Raw genomic sequence first — 16,699 nt, 5'->3', positions numbered from 1 at the left:
TATTATTAATTTTGAGGGAGAGACAGAATGATAGGATAAAAGAATTTGGCCAATGGTATAGTCTAGTAGACTCTGAAATCCTTAGAAACAGATGAGACCTTCAGCCGAGACTACTGGAATAGTATTCATTCTGGGTCAAATGGTGACTAGTTGTAGGATGAGTACTAACATGCACATTTCCTGATTTCTTCTGTGATGGTTGAGATTAGGAGAAATCTCTTTTCTTGAAGATATGCATAATTCTTAACAGACAAACTGGCTAAAATGTTGAGTATTACAAAGCATTCCATCTTGGTTAGGGTTTTGCCTTTTGAAGTCATTATCTTATGAAATGACTATATCCTTAAAAGAATTAATGGATAACATAGTTATAACTCATTAAGCATTTAGGGTAAAATAAGATGTTCTACAGTTTCCCTTAATGCATATTATAAAAAGCATGATGTTGTAATATAGATAAGAGAAAGGGAGAAAGGTGACTTCTATGACATGGTAGAAGCGAAAAGCCCATTTTGGGGTTCAGGGTCAGGTCTGGATTTAGCATGAGCAGAGAGATCTAATAGGACATGTCTTGGACTTAGAATCAGACAAGCCAAGGTTGGTTTCTATATTTCCTACTTAGAACCTGTTCTGATTTTTTTCCTTCATCTCTAAATAATGTCATGATACCTGCCTGTCTTATATACCTTCAAAGTTTCTTATGAGAAATGAAATAATTATCAATAACAATGTATAACCATATAGAATTATTGGCAATTGGTGGTAGCAAGGAAAATGATGTGTATCAACAAAAGATGCCACAGATCCTAGTTTTATTTAGTACCACAAGTTACAGTGCCACAGATCCTAGTTTTATTTACTACCAGATTACTGTGCATGATTTTACCTTTCCTGGAGCATTCCTCTTGAGCCACGTTTAAATTGCCATCACTGGAAATGTCCCCCACTGTAGCCTTGACATCTGGTCCGGTAGACATTTTGGTTCTCTCTTCCTAGGGACTGGCATTTACTTACTGAAATAAAAAGAATACAAAAGCAAATACAGGGAGAATCTTATATGATATTACCCCAATTCTTTCTAAGAACTAGGAGCAAATGTTGCTGTATAAGAAAAGTGGTAGATTAGGGTTTATGAAAACTAACTTGTCATCCTGGCTCTATCACTAATCAATTGGTTGGTCTTTGAAAGGTCGCAGTTTACCCTGGGTCTTAGTATTTATATCTCGCAAGTGAGAAATCTGGCCTGGATTGCCTTCATAAATTGTAACATCCTTTCTAGTTCTGTGTTCCCATGTCTCTAAATTGATACTAGTATCAAATGGACATGAAAACTTGACAACCTTATTTGAAATTTCATCTAGGAGATTCCAGTGGATTAAATTACCTGAAAAACTATTATAAACACCTATACATATTACATAAAATATAGCAAACACCCTTTTACGTAGCTGCAAAGACAGTAAGAGATATCTCCACCGAGTTAGATGTCTGTGCTAACTTCAGTGACCATGAGATTGTGTCACAGAGGCATCAATTTCAGTGATGTGGGGGCCTGAGATCTAAGTGCCTGTGGGGATGAAGGATGAAGCCTTAGGCCCATGCCAGGGAGGCGATTATAAGGGAGATTCTAATATAGAGTCAGATGCCTCACAGGGGTTCAAAACTTGGTTACAGAGGCTCTTCCCCTTTCAACAATAACAGTGACAACCCTCTTTGTCCTGAGTTATGGTTTGAAAATAAAGTACTTCACCTGAAAATTGCGAAAGTTCATATCTAGGTTATGGAGAATTGAGGGTTGGAATTCATACTGTCTTCATTGTCTGAGAACTCATCTCCAGCTAAAAAACTGACCAAAGAACCAAGCCCAGTCTGATTCACTCAAAACAGATTACACAGAATTACTGCAGATGAAGCTCTATATATTATGAGCTCAAAATAAAAAATTATAAACACTCAAAGAAGTGATCCATCCAAAACAAGTTTTCAGATTCAATGTGTAGCAAAATTAAACTACTGAGAACTTCCAAAAATAGAATAAACTGACAAAGACATTATGTAAGTATGCTTTAAATAATTGAAGAAATAAAATAGGGACCCTAGAACATAAAAAGATACCAAAAAGAATAGGCAGATTTAGGAAAGATACTACTTGAAATACAAAAAAAATTAGGCATTAAAATTTGAAACTAAGTGACTAGACATAGCTAATGAAAGAATTAGCAAAATCAACGGTAATGAGCTATGTAAATTGTACAGAATAAAGCTCAGTGAGATGATGAAGGATGACAGCAAAGTTAAGAACCTGGAAAATGGAGTGAAAAGGTCCAATGTATGTCGAATAGGACTTCTAGGAGGACAAAATAAAGAGAACTGAGAAAAGGCAATTCTTTAGGAAATAACGAATAGGAATTTTTCAGAAGAGATGAAACCACAAGATTTCTCAGATTCAGGAATCAAAATGAGTCTCAAGCTAGAGAAATGAAATGAAATTTACACCTAAACATCTTTAAGGATACTGCAGGACACAAAAAGAACAAAACTTATTTATAATAATAGATACCATAAAAGATCACTTATAGAAGGGGATAAATTAATTACAGCATTCTATCAGATATGGAGTAGCATTTGTTCAACTTCTTCAAGCTAAAAAAAAAATAAAATACAATAAATTGGTAAAAAGTAGGAAACTATTGGAATAATATATGAATATAGATTAAGAACAAACATGGGAAAATGTGCTTCACTTCGCTATCAAGGACATGGATATTAAAAGAACCAGATCCTATTATTTCTTACCTATCAGTTTTCATAAACATTTTAAAAGACTATGATCACCAAGCTTAGGCAAAAATGTGGGGAAATGAGCTATTGTTTGAGGGAGTCAAGCTGCATCCTCCCACTTGTATTGCTGCTTCATGGTGTGTACCAGAGACTAATAAGCACAGCCACACAGAATAATATGTTTCAGGACATTCCTTAAAGCAATATTTGTAAAAGCAAAAAGTCAGGAGCTAACTAATGATTATTTAATATTTGCATAGTTAAATGCAGATATTTTCTGAACTACTATACAGCTATCAAAGAATTGGATACATATATAAAAGCATATAAAGATTTAAAAGACAGGTAAACAACCAAGTATCTATAGTCTTCAAGAGACTCACCTAACATCTAAGGATTCACATAAACTTAAGGTAAAGAGGTGGGACTAGATATTCCATGCAAATGGACACCAAAAGGGAGCAGGAGTAGCTATTCTTTTTTTGTTTGTTTGTGTTTTGTTTTTTGAGATGGAGTCTCACTCTGCCGCCCAGGCTGGAGTGAGGAGTAGCTATTCTTATATCAGACAAAACAAACTTATAAGCAACAGCAGTTGAAAAAGATGAAGAGAGACATTATATAACAACAAAAGGACTACAGGAAAATATCACAATCCTAAATATATATGCACCTAACACTGGAGCTCTTAAGTTTATAAAACAATTACTACTAGACCTAAGAAATGAGATAGACAGCAACATAATAATAGTGGGGGACTTCAGTACTCCACAGACAGCACTAGACAGGTCATCAAGACAGAAAGTCAGCAAAGAAACAATGGACTTAAACTATACCCTAGAACAAATAGACTTAACAGATATTTACAGAACACTCTACCCAACAACTGCAGAATATACATTCTATTCATCAGCACATGGAACATTCTCCAAGACAGACCATATGATAGGCCACAAAACAAGTCTCAACAAATTTAAGGAAATCGAAATTATATCAAGTACTCCCTCAGACCACAGTGGAATAAAATTGGAAATCAACTCCAAAAGGAACTCTCAAAGCTGTGCAAATACATGGAAATTAAATAAGCTGCTCCTAAATGATCATTGGCTCAACAATGAAATCAAGGTGAAAATTTAAAAATTCTTTGAACTGAACGACAACCGTGACATAACCTATCAAAACCTCTGGGATACAGCAAAAGCGGTGCTAAGAGGAAAGTTCATACCATTAAATGCCTACATCAAAAAGTCTGAAAGAGCACAAATAGACAATCTAAGTTTACACCTCAAGGAACTAGAGAAACAAGAACAAACCAAACCCAAACCCAGCAGAAGAAAAGAAATAACCAAGATCAGAGCAAAACTAAGTGGAAATTGAAACAAACAAACAAAAAATACAAAAGATAAATGAAACAAAAAGCTGGTTCTTTGAAAAGATAAATAAAATTGCCAGACCATCAGAGACATTAACCAAGGAAAAAAGAGAGAAGATCCAAATAAGCTCAATTTGAAACAAAACGGGAGATATTACAATTGATACCAGAGAAATACAAAATATCATTCAAGACTACTATAAACACCTTTACGTGTGTAAACTAGAAAATGTAGAGGAGATGGATAAATTCCTGGAAATATAAAACCCTCCTAGATTAAACCAGGAAGAAATAGAAACTCTCTCTGCAAAGGAATGGGGAGGGTAGGAACGGCCATGCAGGCGTTGAACTTTGTCTTTGGTGTTTACATGTGCTACAACAATAATGTAATTTGAATTATTACTGTAATTAAAAATAAATTTCAGGGACACAGGTAGGCTGAGATGAAAAAGGTGAGAATGTTTTTAGAGACAGTTGCTGGTATTCTCTGTCAGGTATTCACTCTCACTCCAGGAAAGAAAGGAGGAGGGCACTGCCCCGTCACTTCAAGTCAAATTATAGGAGCTGCCTGCAAGGGGGTCATTCAGGGAGCTTGACATATGTCCCCTATGTGTGTGTGCATGTGTGTGCGTAAAGGTGAGTGACACATGCCTCAGAATCTAAGGGCATGAGGTGGTGACTCTTGGTCTGAGTCTGCAGAGCACAGCAAAGGTCTACACCACACTGGAGGCTGTGATACGTCCCACGGCAGCAGAGGTGAAGATGCACAGGTGGAGACCAGCAGGTCCCTTGTGAACCAGATACGGATGACTCAGGAAAAATCCAGTTTACAATCTCTTAAATGACAACTGTCTGGAGAAGCCACACGACCCCAAAAGACAGGGCGGACTGCCTGATGCCCAACACCTGAGAAAGGAACCCTAACTGCTGAGTTAGTGAACACATATCACCCCTGACATGGGAGGACTGGTGGATGCCCCCAGTGGGGTACAATAAAGGATTCAGCATTGAACATTCATCCAACCCAGAGACCACCAATGCCAGGTCACAAGAGCTCCAGCTAAGAAAGACACTTCCTGCTTCTTGCTTCTAACTCCCTACCCACCAGCCCTGGAAAGATCAGAAGCCACAGCTAGCAAGAGGGGTGAGAGGAGTTGCTGACAGAGAAAGGGATCAAGAAACCAACCAAATGATCCCTTCCCTCCCCAGGCCCAAACTGGAGCAGCGGGTTGGGGGGCAGGGGAAAGAAGGTATACTTTTAGATCAAGTTTGGAATTTTCTGGTTTTCACTGGACTGGACCTATTAATTAAAAAATGAGATTATTTGAAGACTACAAATAAGCAATAAATCTATTACTACTGACAATGATCAGAGAAGTTACAGCACCAAGCAGATATAAAGTTACAGCACCAAGCAGATGTAAAGGAATAAAATGTACAGGGATAAGCAGTAGGTGCTGGTGAAATGAAATCATTTTCCATGTGCTCTCTGTGAAGGACTATTCTTATTAATATAAAAGAAAATAGACCTGATCCTTTGGTGCTATTGTGTTTAAAGATAAGTGGAAATGTTATGTAACGTACCACTAAAGCTGGTAAGTAAGCAACTGACAGAGAAGTTGCCTCAATGATGTCATTCAAAACCACAGATGTTAGACCATGGAACCCTCTAGTCTGCACTGGAATTCGAAAACACACTCAAAATTGAATTGAAATCCAAACAAATACTCATTGGCAAATGGAATGGTTCTGGTAATTCTGAAAAGAAACTTGGTAAAATGAGGGGACTGAATAGTCTGCTGGAAAAATAATTTGCTTATCATTAATTTTCACACCTCAGGGCAATTAGTTGAATTGAAAAAATCATATCAGTTACAAGAACTAAAGACACAGCTTTCAGGGCAACATTTTTTTCCACAAGCTATACCCACACAGACTCTTCGAGTGTTCCAATGTCTAAGAGTTCACTGGCCGCAAGTTCATTCATTGATTCAGTAAACATTTATTGAATCAATGAATGCAATGTTGTGCTTTCATAGCTCCATCTCCTGCATGACTGAAGAACTTAGTTCTCATTAAATTGCCCTCTCCTTTTACTTATTATAACCAGAAATCAATTGCCAGTTTTTTCAGTAACGGGCGATCATGGTTTTGCTGGCGTTAATGAGAGCAGTGGGAACAGACAGCCGAGGGTGAAGGGAGGACAGCGCTGTTGTGGGGACAGCGTGATGCAGGCACGGACAGTACACCTGCGAGAAAGTTACATCCCAGGAGGGGCACATATGAAAAGAAAGAAGTAAGAATGCCACATGGTATGAAAAAAACAAGAGTAGCATTGACAGCAACTAGGTCATTAGCATCAGGAGAGGAGGGCAAGCACTCTGCCTAGTCTAACCACTTACCTAGTGTGGTTGTGTGAAATGGTTATATTTGAGCTGAAACGGGAACACTGAGAAGGAGACAGCGCTGAGCAAGAACAATTCCAGGCAGAGGAACCAGCAAGTTTGTCACGTTTTTCTAGGCAGAAGGTAGTCCAACATGGCGATGCAGAGTGAATGAGGAGGTTAATGGTAGGAGATGAGATCAAAGGGGTGGGCAGGATGGTCTCGATCTCCCAAAATGGCCAGACCATTTTGGGTCCTATAGGCCTGGTAAGGGGACTGGATCTACTATGACCACTGTGTGGCACATGGGCTGTAAAGGACAAGATTGAGAACCAAGAGACTGAACAAGAAGTTGTTTCTTCACCTGCACAAGTGTTGATGGTGGATGGGCTAGGCTAGCTGTGGTGAAAAAGACCACATTCAGGACCTGTTTTGGAGATATGCCACTAAGACTTGCTAATGAGGTGTATATGGGAATGAGAGAAAGGGAAGACTCATCAGAGACTTCTAGACTTACGGCTTGAGCAAATGAGTGAATAGTGTTGCACTCAAAGAAGTTGGCGAAATGAGCAGGGAGGGCAGCAGGTTCCAGAGGAAAAGCAAGAACTTTATTTTGGACACTTGGGGTTTAGACTCCTGTTAGACCCAGAAGGGAAGATTGACAGGTAAGTTTTGTGTCTGTGAGTCCATAGCTAAGAACAGAAGGGCCTTTGTAGAAATATAAATGTGTGAGTCATCAGCCTTATCTATTTATTTTGAAACCAGGTAAATGAGGAAAAAAACAGCAAAGAAATGGAGCCAGCCATTCTTATATCAATTTCTCATCAGTTTTTCTTGCCAAGACTGCTTGTGTCTGTTCTTTTTGGATTCATATGCACCCTGTTCCTCTGCTAGTTATCAGTTCACTGTAGAATGAGACTTTTCCTTAAGGTGCTGTGCAGAGCTATTAACAGCTCAAATGTCATCTTATGTGGTCTCAGCACTGAACATTTTTCCTCCTTATGAGAAACAGCCCATGGCTCTTATTCACAGTTTGCAAATAAAGTCCTCTGCCCTAAACTCTTCATCATTAACTACTTCCCAAAGCCATATTAGATTTCATTTATTTTGCTTTCCCATAAATTCGCTGGAACCAAACCAGAACCATTTGGTTTTCATTAATTTTTTAGGCATGATGAAAATCTTCCTCTCTGAGAATTCAGTATTGGCATTTATTGTCTCACTGTGGATTTGATCACTGCTTAAAAAAATTAATGTATTTCACAAAAACAATCCAAATATATCATTTAGTTTCTCTCTGTCTCTTCCTCTCTCTTTCTTCCTCTGTGTGTGTGTGTGTGTGTGTGTATGTGTGTGTGTGTGTCTGTCTGTCTGTCTCTGTTCAGCTATACTTTTAGAAAATTTCATTCTCTTGAATTAATTCCCTGTAGTTCCAGGGCTCTTAATGCAACATCCCTTCTCACTTACCAGAATTATCTCAGGACACAGGCATTCTCTTCTCCACTCCCACAATCTCTGCCCCTAAACAGCAAATTAAGCTGCTCTCTAACGGAAACAGACCCATTCCCATCATCTCAAAAGCAGAATATTAAGGGTAAAAGTTTGAAAGCTAACTAACCTGAGGGAGGAAGAGTGCAGGATCCTCATTCCTTTCAAATAAATTTTCTAAGCTCTTTGCAATTGTCTAATTCTGGGAGGTAAATAATTACCCAAAACCTTTAGCCCTTATGTTACCAGCTTGGAGAATTTTATTGGCTCAGTGGTTTAATTTTTAACTTTACATTTTATTGTTTGATTGATAAGCAAATCAAGCTCATTAAATCTTCCTCATGCTTCAAGCCCAGCTGAGGTCACCTATGTCTTCCCTCATCCTTAATCAGAATCAATGTCCCTTCTTATAAGGATCCTGACACCCCACATGTTTCACTGACAGCACTGTCCCCTTCTGGGGTCTCTCAGAGTTATTATAATCTTCATGGAGATGGGGTATATTTTGCCCCTTTTGAGTCCCTTTTCCACCATCCTGCTGTTTAATAGAACTGAGCTTTCCAAAGAGGAGAGACTTAATACATTTTGGTCGACTTGAGTGATTTTTATGGTTTTCTGATTGTAATTTTTTGCACAAAGGCCATTGAGTTTTCCATGAAAATTAACTCTGTGATTCTCCTCCCTTTTATGGCAAAACATTTCAGAAGACTCATACATATTTGCATTCTGGTTCCCTACCTCTAGTTTTCTCATGAATCCATCAGCAACAAGACAGCCCTTAGCAAAGCCATCACCAGCCTCTCTGCCAGCAAATCCAGTGGTCACATCCCAGGCCCCATCTGTCAGTGCTTGACAGATTCCACCACTCGTTCCTTCTTGATGCCTTATTTCATTTAATTCATTCAGATCTGATTTTCCTCGTGTCTCATTGGTTGTTCCTTGTCAATACGTTTTGCTGAATCCTTATCTTTTCTCTGGTTTCTAATGTTGATATGCCTAAGACTCTGTCCTTGAACTTCCTCCCTATCTAAACTCGCTCCCAAGGAGATCTCAGCCAGTCCCCTTTCCTTTCACACCCAATTCTGACCTCTTCTCTGAGCTTCGACTTCAACTTCATCCATCTCTCCTTGAGTACCCATTAGGTATCTCAGTCTTATGACTGCAAGCAGAACTGAATCTCCCTCCAACCCTACTCCTGGCCCAGGATCCCCCATCTTGGTTAATGGCATTACCATTTCCCTGTTAATCTTGCCAAAAAAAGTCAGCCTTCATTCTATACTTTCCATCAACATTAATTCCAACAGTATGTTCTATCAGTTCCACCTTCATCTCTTTCCATTATTTTTTATTTTCTCCATTCCTATCACAATCATCTATCACCAGGGTAAATAAAATGATTATTTACCTGGCCCCACTGTTTCCATTCTCTCTCTTTTAATCCACCCCACATAGCAGGCAGAATGTTGGAAATGTACATATGATCATGTTACTTACTGGTATAAAAGTCTTCCAAAGCCTTCCCAGAGAACCTAGGAGAAAAGAGAGCAAATTCACCTTCCTGAAGGTGCTCCAACACCTTACATCACCTTGGACACACCAGCCTTACTGACCTCTGCCCTGCTGTTCTTCCCTCACTAAATTCCAACCAGTTCTGCCTCGTCCATGAAGTTCAAGGCCTTTACACTTGCAGTTCCTCCTGTCAGTGATGCCCAATTCCCCAAGATGATTACCAAGTGTTTTACCAATGTTGTTAGAAAAGTAAAACACTTGAAAATAGATTTTCCAAGAAGCCTCTAATATGGTCTTGATTTTGTGTCAGCCTAGGCTAACTTGCATATTTGTGTCTTAGTTTTAATACATCTTTTTTAATTTTTAAAAATTAAAAATAGATCAAAGCTTATAGAATAAGGGTATAAAGAAAATGTTTGGGTTTTTTTTTTGTTGTTTTTTTTTTTAAACGGACTCTCAGACTGTTGCCCAGGCTGGACTGCAGTGGCGTGATCTCGGCTCACTGCAAGCTCTGTCTCCCGGGTTCATGCCATTCTCCTGCCTCAGCCTCCCGAGTAGCTGGGACTACAGGCGCCTGCCACCACGCCCAGCTAATTTTTTGTATTTTTAGTAGAGACTTGGTTTCACCATGTTAGCCAGGATGGTCTCGATCTCCTGACCTCGTGATCCGCCCGCCTCGGCCTCACAAAGTGCTGGGATTACAGGCGTGAGCCACCGCGCCTTGCCTAAAGAAAATATTTTTGTACAGCAGTACAATATGTTTGTGTTTTAAGCTGTGATTACAAGAGTCAAAAAGTTTAAAAACATTTAAAAGTTTATAAAGTCAAAATGAAATAGTAAGCTAGAATTTATTATTGAAGAAATAAAATTTTTTTATAAACTTAGTGTAGCTTAAGTGCACAGTGTTTACAAAGTCTACAGCAGTGTACAGGCATGTCCTGGGCCTTCACATTCACTCACTGCCTCACCCAGAGTAACTTCCAGTCCCACAAGCTCCATTTATGATAAGTCTCCTAGACGTACCATTTTTTATCTTTTTACTGTACCTTTTCTATGTTTAGATATGTTCAGATTCTCAGATATCACTGTTTTAATTGCCTGCAATATTCAGTATAGTAACATGTGGTACAGGTTTGTAGCCTAGGAGCAATGGGCTAGACCACATAACCTAGGTGTATAGCAAGCTCTACCATCTAGGTTTGTGTAACTGCACTCTATGGTATCCACACAACAAAACTGCCGCACAGCACATTTCTCAGAATGTATTCCTATGGTTAAGCGTCGCGTGTTTGTATTATAGCAAATATACAGCACATGCTCTGTGGGGAGAAGAAGCAGTAGATGAGTTTCTGTGGCCAGCATTATTAATTGGTTAAGCAAAACCACATTTCCAAATTTCTGTGCCCTAGCTTGTATCTACTATAAGGCATATAGAAACAAAAACTTCATTTCTGTGGCTTCCTTGAAACAAATGGGGCCTACACATTTCTGGCCATTGATGCATAAAAAGAAGTAGGCCTGTGTCTCATCTTTTTTTTTCTTTTTTCTTTTTCCTTCTGCCATAACAGTGGATATCAGGTCTTGAGGTGTGGCAAGTACCTGATGCTCATGAGACAACAGCAAGATGAAAGCCAATAAACTGATGATGGCTCTATCAGTCAGGATAAGCTAAGTTACACTGGGATAACAGATGACCCAAAAATCTCAGTTGCTTATAATAACAATGTTTTATGTGCTGTTCACAATTCATGACCATTGTGTCTTGGCTACAGCTTCTCACCATGTTTTCCTCACTTAGGGGCCCAGTTTGACAAATCAGGCTTTATTTGGAATATGGATGGTCTCATGGCAGAAGTAAAAGAGAAATTATGGTGAGCCAAGTGCTTGCTCTTACAGGTTTTGCCTGGGTGTCACTTCCACTCAAATTTCACTGGGCAAAGCAAGTCAGATGGCCAAGCCCAATAGAACCAAAATAGAGAAATACAATTCTTTCCAGGGCAGAGCCAGGGAAAATTTTTGAACAGTCATATAAGCTATCACTGTCCAAGCTTCAATTCAAAATTATTTAGTTAGTTAACTATCCTTTCTGCACACAAAATATATTTAATCCCTTCCTATGAAAAGCCAAGTCAAAGTCTCATTTAATTATAGCTTCAGGGCTGATGTTGACAATTTTATGATATTATCTCGTCAGGTTGAATATGACTTGTCTTGCTCCAGAAACTCATGAACTAACGAGACAAGGTGTCTGCTTCCCCTACACACCCATGCACACCCAATGTGTCATGCTAGGACACAGAAAAGATAATTGCAGACAGAATTGCACAGGAGTTTGTAGTTCAGAGAAATCTGAGATCATGTGGGTAGCTATTTCAGTCTTCCTCCTATCTCCCCATATGTGATAGTCCCTAATTAATCTGTGGCTGTGCATGCCATGAGTAATTCCCCTAGGATATTATTTTTCACAGGTCTTGGCTCCATGCTCTGGCCAGTCCTTCCTTTTCCAATATCTCCTTTGACCATATTTGAATAGTCCTTGCAGACTGGGCAGAATGCTAGGCCCATTGCTGACAAAAAAAATTTTCTTTAAATAGGACACTCCCCTCCCCCCCCCACACACACAAGTGACATAACCCTTGATAAGTCACAGTCTCCTTTATCCAGGTTGGTAGTTCTGTGGTATTATGTCACTCAAAATCATAACCAGTTTCCTATACAAGTGCTTATCCTTCCCTCCTTTCTCTCTCTCTCTCTCTCTCTCTCTCTCTCTCTGACATGGGTTACTTTGAGCCTACCAGGCTTCAATAGAAAAGCCATAACCTTTGCTTCATTATTTTTATGAATGGTTACCACCTTGATTTGATACTTGCACAAGACCAAGCTTTAAAAGGACTTTCTTACTTAAATCATTTCTCAGTTTTATCTTTAACTGTTGGGAGTTGAGAAATAGTGTCTTTCAACTCAGTAAGTCTACAGTTTTTAGTTTCTCTCAATTTCCTTCATTCTGATTTTCAAACCAGCTAATTACTTTTTGAGATTATGTCTTGTTTTATTATACTTTGTGAAATATAGTCAATAGTAAATCACACGATTTACATTAACTATGCCAAGAACTTCACCAAAAATAATAAGCTCAATAGGGAAATTACCTATAAATTCATTTCTAAAGTTTTCTAAATGTTTCACCTATGCAAATTAAGTACTACTGCCCTTCTAAACTCTAATAACAGCTTCTTTTCTGCTCCTATCCCATCCCTGAAGCCAATGCCCCAAAAAAGGCGGTGCTTTGTTTTATTTTGTTTTTAATCTATGGCAACACCCTATGCTATGCCTTGCACTAATTTCTGTGTTGGTTAGGAAAGGAGAAGTTAGGCTGTGGTAAGAGATGAAGCCTTAATTAGTGGCATACAATGTAATTTTATTTCCTGCTTCAAGATACGTGTCTAGCACAGGCCAGCAGCAGCTGTGATCCACATCATCCTCATGTTGGGACCAGGCTTATAGGCAGCTTCCATTTGAAACATTACAGCCAGTCTCATGGCACAGAAAAGAGAGAATATGTGAAGAAACTTATGGCTGGAAACGTTATTTCTAATTAAATTGAATTGATCAAAGTAAGTCACATGATCCAGATGGATATTAATGCAGCCAAGAAGTATGAAGAAGGCAGCAAGTATCTGTGAACAGTAATATATTCTACCATGGGGTCGAGTAGAAAAATAAAAAAAAAAACTTGAGTCCCTCTGGCTTTATTGAACTGGTATACCAGATCTGAACTGCCTATAAATTGGGAAAAATAAAAATCTATTTGTTTAAGCCATTACCTGTATACAGTTCAAGAAGTAAGCAGTGTCTAATTTGATATCAAACTCACTTGTATTGAGTTTTATTTTCAATGACTTCATTTTTTTAGGTTTTGTCTCCTTGTCGGGAAAAGAAAAAGAGATCAGACTGTTATTGTGTCTATGTAGAAAAGGAAGACATAAGAAACTCCATTTTGACCTGTACCCTGAACAATTGCTTTGCCCTGAGATGCTGTTAATCTGTAACTTTGCCCCAACCTTGAGCTCACAAAAACGTGTTGTATGGAATCAAGGTTTAAGGGATCTAGGGCTGTGCAGGATGTGCCTTGTTAACAAAATGTTTACAGGCAGTATGCTTGGTAAAAGTCATCGCCATTCTCTATTCTCAATAAACCAGGGGCACAATGCACTGCGGAAAGCCGCAGGGACCTCTGCCTGGAAAGCTGGGTATTGTTCAAGGTTTCTCCCCATGTGATAGTCTGAAATATGGCCTCGTGGGATGAGAAAGACCTCACCGTCCCCCAGCCTGACACCTGTGAAGGGTCTGTGCTGAGGAGGATTAGTAAAAGAGGAAGGCCTCTTGCAGTTGAGATAAGAGGAAGGCCTCTGTCTCCTGCCTGCCCCTGGGAATGGAATGTCTCGGTACAAAACACAATTGTACATTTGTTCAATTCTGAGATAGGAGAAAAACTGCCCTGTGGCGGGAGGCGAGACATGTTGGCAGCAATGCTGCTCTGTTATTCTTTACTCCACTGAGATGTTTGGGTGGAGAGAAGCATAAATCTGGCTTACGTGCACATCCAGGCATAGTGCCTTCCCTTGAACTTATTTGTGACACAGATTCCTTTGCTCACATGTTTTCTTGCTGACCTTCTCCCCACTATCACCCTGCTCTCCTACCACATTCCTCTTGCTGAGACAGTGAAAACAGTAATCAATAAATACTGAGGAAACTCAGAGACCGGTGCTGGTGCAGGTCCTCCGTATGCTGAGCGCCAGTCTCCTGAGCCCACTGTTCTTTCTCTATACTTTGTCTGTGTGTCTTATTTCTTTTCTCAGTCTCTCGTCCCACCTGACGAGATATACCCACAGGTGTGGAGGGGCAGGCCATCCCTTCACTCCTCCCATTTTTTCCCTTTTCTTCTAGTCTTTATAAATAGTTTATTGGTGTTTTATATATCTATTTTCTTAGTTTCTGTAATTTCTTATGGTGTTTTATTATCTCAAGATCTGGAGTAGGATGTCCAATCTTTTTGTGTTCTCCTGATTCTTGCTCATATGGGATTGTTTCAGGTGTGTTGTGTAATTTCAGATTGTGAGCTCATATTTAATGAGTTTCACCTCAGCTAACCCTGCCATGAATTGAGAGATTGTTTCTCCAGAGAGGTTTTTTGTTTGCCTCTGTTCAGTAACACCAGTCTGAGACCTTTTGTGTTCCTGACTGTCATAGACATAGTACTGATTTTTCATCATGAAACAAGACATTGGGGTTTAGGTTAAGGTATATTTGGCCCATGTATTAAGAATAATGTTATTCTTGTTTTACTAAGTGTTTTTTCATGTAAAATAAGTAACAAATATACACATATGCCCTTCTAGCAAATTTTGAGTTTTTTGAATTCACTTTTCTGAATCTTTTGGCTTGGAATTATAAATTCCATATTATAGATTTCCAAATGTCAATATATCCTAGGCATCTTAGTCAATTTGGGCTGCTATAACAGAATACCATAGACTGGATGGCTTAAACAACAGAAATGTATTTCTCACAATTCTGAAGGCTGAGAAGTTCAAGATACTGCCAGACTCAGTATCTGATGAGGGCCCACTTCCCAATTTGTGGACAGCTGTCTTCTCCAACTCCAAAGAGTTGTATCCTCTAGTGGTGAACAACAGAGAAAGCATGCTCTCATGTCTCTTCTTATAAAGGCACTAATCTCATTCATGAGGAATCCAGCCTCATGATCTAATCATTTCCTAATCTCATCCCGTTGGTGGTTAGGATTTTAACATATGAATTTGAGGGAGACTCAAACATTCAGTCCATAACAGTAGGTTTCTTGGAAGAATATTTTTGGCTAAAATATACTTGAAGAATTTGTGCAGCTTTGGAGGTGTAGTGTTATTTGTTGGCTGATTTACTGACATCCTAGAGTCATATTCTCCAATCAGACAGTTGAGCTGAAGGCTGCAAGTTTACATGCCTCCTTTCATTGTTTCTAGTCCAACCAGCATTTAAGCCTAGCTCTTACATTGTGGAAATGGAAGCCATAAAATAAGATTTCCCCATGGATCTACCATGATCTACATATTTATTCTTCTTTCTCAGGAACTGTGTTGTTGTCAGAATGCCAGAACAATTGCACTTTGCTTCTTTACCCTGAATGCCCTAACCCGGAAGAATGGCAATGTTGCTGCAGGAATGCACTGGGTTGATTACTCTGCTACCTGTAGGAGGTGCTAAAGTAGATCCACTTTGATACTGGCATCCTTTCTGCAGCCTTAAACATCATGAGTTTCTCTGTTGGTGATATTGTTGGTGAACTGCTTTGAGAGGCCCCTGTTATTACAATCAAAGATACTTTTTAGCATACTGTGAACTTATAAGAGTTGTGACAAAAGTACTGTTTTTTATTGTCAGTCTATCCCTGATGAATCAGTCAGTAGCTTTTTGGCTCTGTTTCCTACTTTGTGACTGAAAGAAGTTGCATTACATATTATAACCTAACCTCTAAAGTGGCATACCATCAATCCTGCCATATTGTTTTTCATTGGTTGCACAGGCCAACCCTGGTACAGGGTCAGAAGGGGATACACAAGGTTGGAATAGCAGGAGGCAGGAATAATAGGGTGCCACCTTAGAAGCTAGCTATTATACTAGGACTACAATTAAGTCATCCAAAAGTATGATACTGTCTTATAGTTGACCATGGCTAAATTCTATGCTTAATAACTTGTCTAATATTCCACAACAAGGCATAGGGTGGTGATAAGAATTTGATTTTTTTTGGAGGTTTCTGATTCTAATGGCAATAAAACTATCTTACTACTGAACTTAGGATGCTGCTCCTTCTTTTGGGATGTATTCATTCAACAATTTTTATAATTTATCCCATTACCCCCAGTTTATTAAGAGCTTTAAACTTTAAAGAGCCCATAGCTAGCATTTTTAATGCATTTTAGCAACTATTGTCAGGAATATAATATTTTATCAGTATTGACTTATTTAGTTAATTACCTTTATAAATGTTATACTGGAATCATGGACATCCTTGCACTTTGAAGAGGAACTCCATGAGGCTCCACCTGAAAATAAGCTGCTGAAGGATCATCAAAACTAAAGGTTTTTCAGAGCAACTAAGTTT

The 16,699-nt window shown here is 38.9% G+C and overlaps 2 protein-coding genes across 41 annotated transcripts in view; one reads left to right on the top strand and one right to left on the bottom strand.

Moving 5' to 3' along the window:
- LOC129397991 (protein eyes shut homolog) overlaps nt 1-16,699 on the top strand; it is a 565,331-nt gene that overhangs the window by 106,932 nt on the left and 441,700 nt on the right. The window lies entirely within an intron of this gene.
- LOC129398007 (probable small intestine urate exporter) overlaps nt 1-16,699 on the bottom strand; it is a 49,336-nt gene that overhangs the window by 17,206 nt on the left and 15,431 nt on the right. The window contains exons 2-3 of the mRNA XM_055113846.2: nt 9,517-9,551; nt 887-1,013 (exon numbers count right to left, since the gene is read on the bottom strand). Coding sequence (XP_054969821.2) covers nt 887-977 — 91 coding nt within the window. The 5' untranslated portion in view covers nt 978-1,013; nt 9,517-9,551. The remainder of the gene's footprint in view (nt 1-886; nt 1,014-9,516; nt 9,552-16,699) is intronic.

The sequence above is a fragment of the Pan paniscus genome, chromosome 5 (genome assembly GCF_029289425.2).
Source record: "Pan paniscus chromosome 5, NHGRI_mPanPan1-v2.0_pri, whole genome shotgun sequence".
Taxonomy (NCBI): Eukaryota; Metazoa; Chordata; class Mammalia; order Primates; family Hominidae; genus Pan; species Pan paniscus.
The sequence above is the reverse complement of the archived record's forward strand: the minus strand, read 5'-3'. Positions and strand labels throughout refer to the sequence as shown.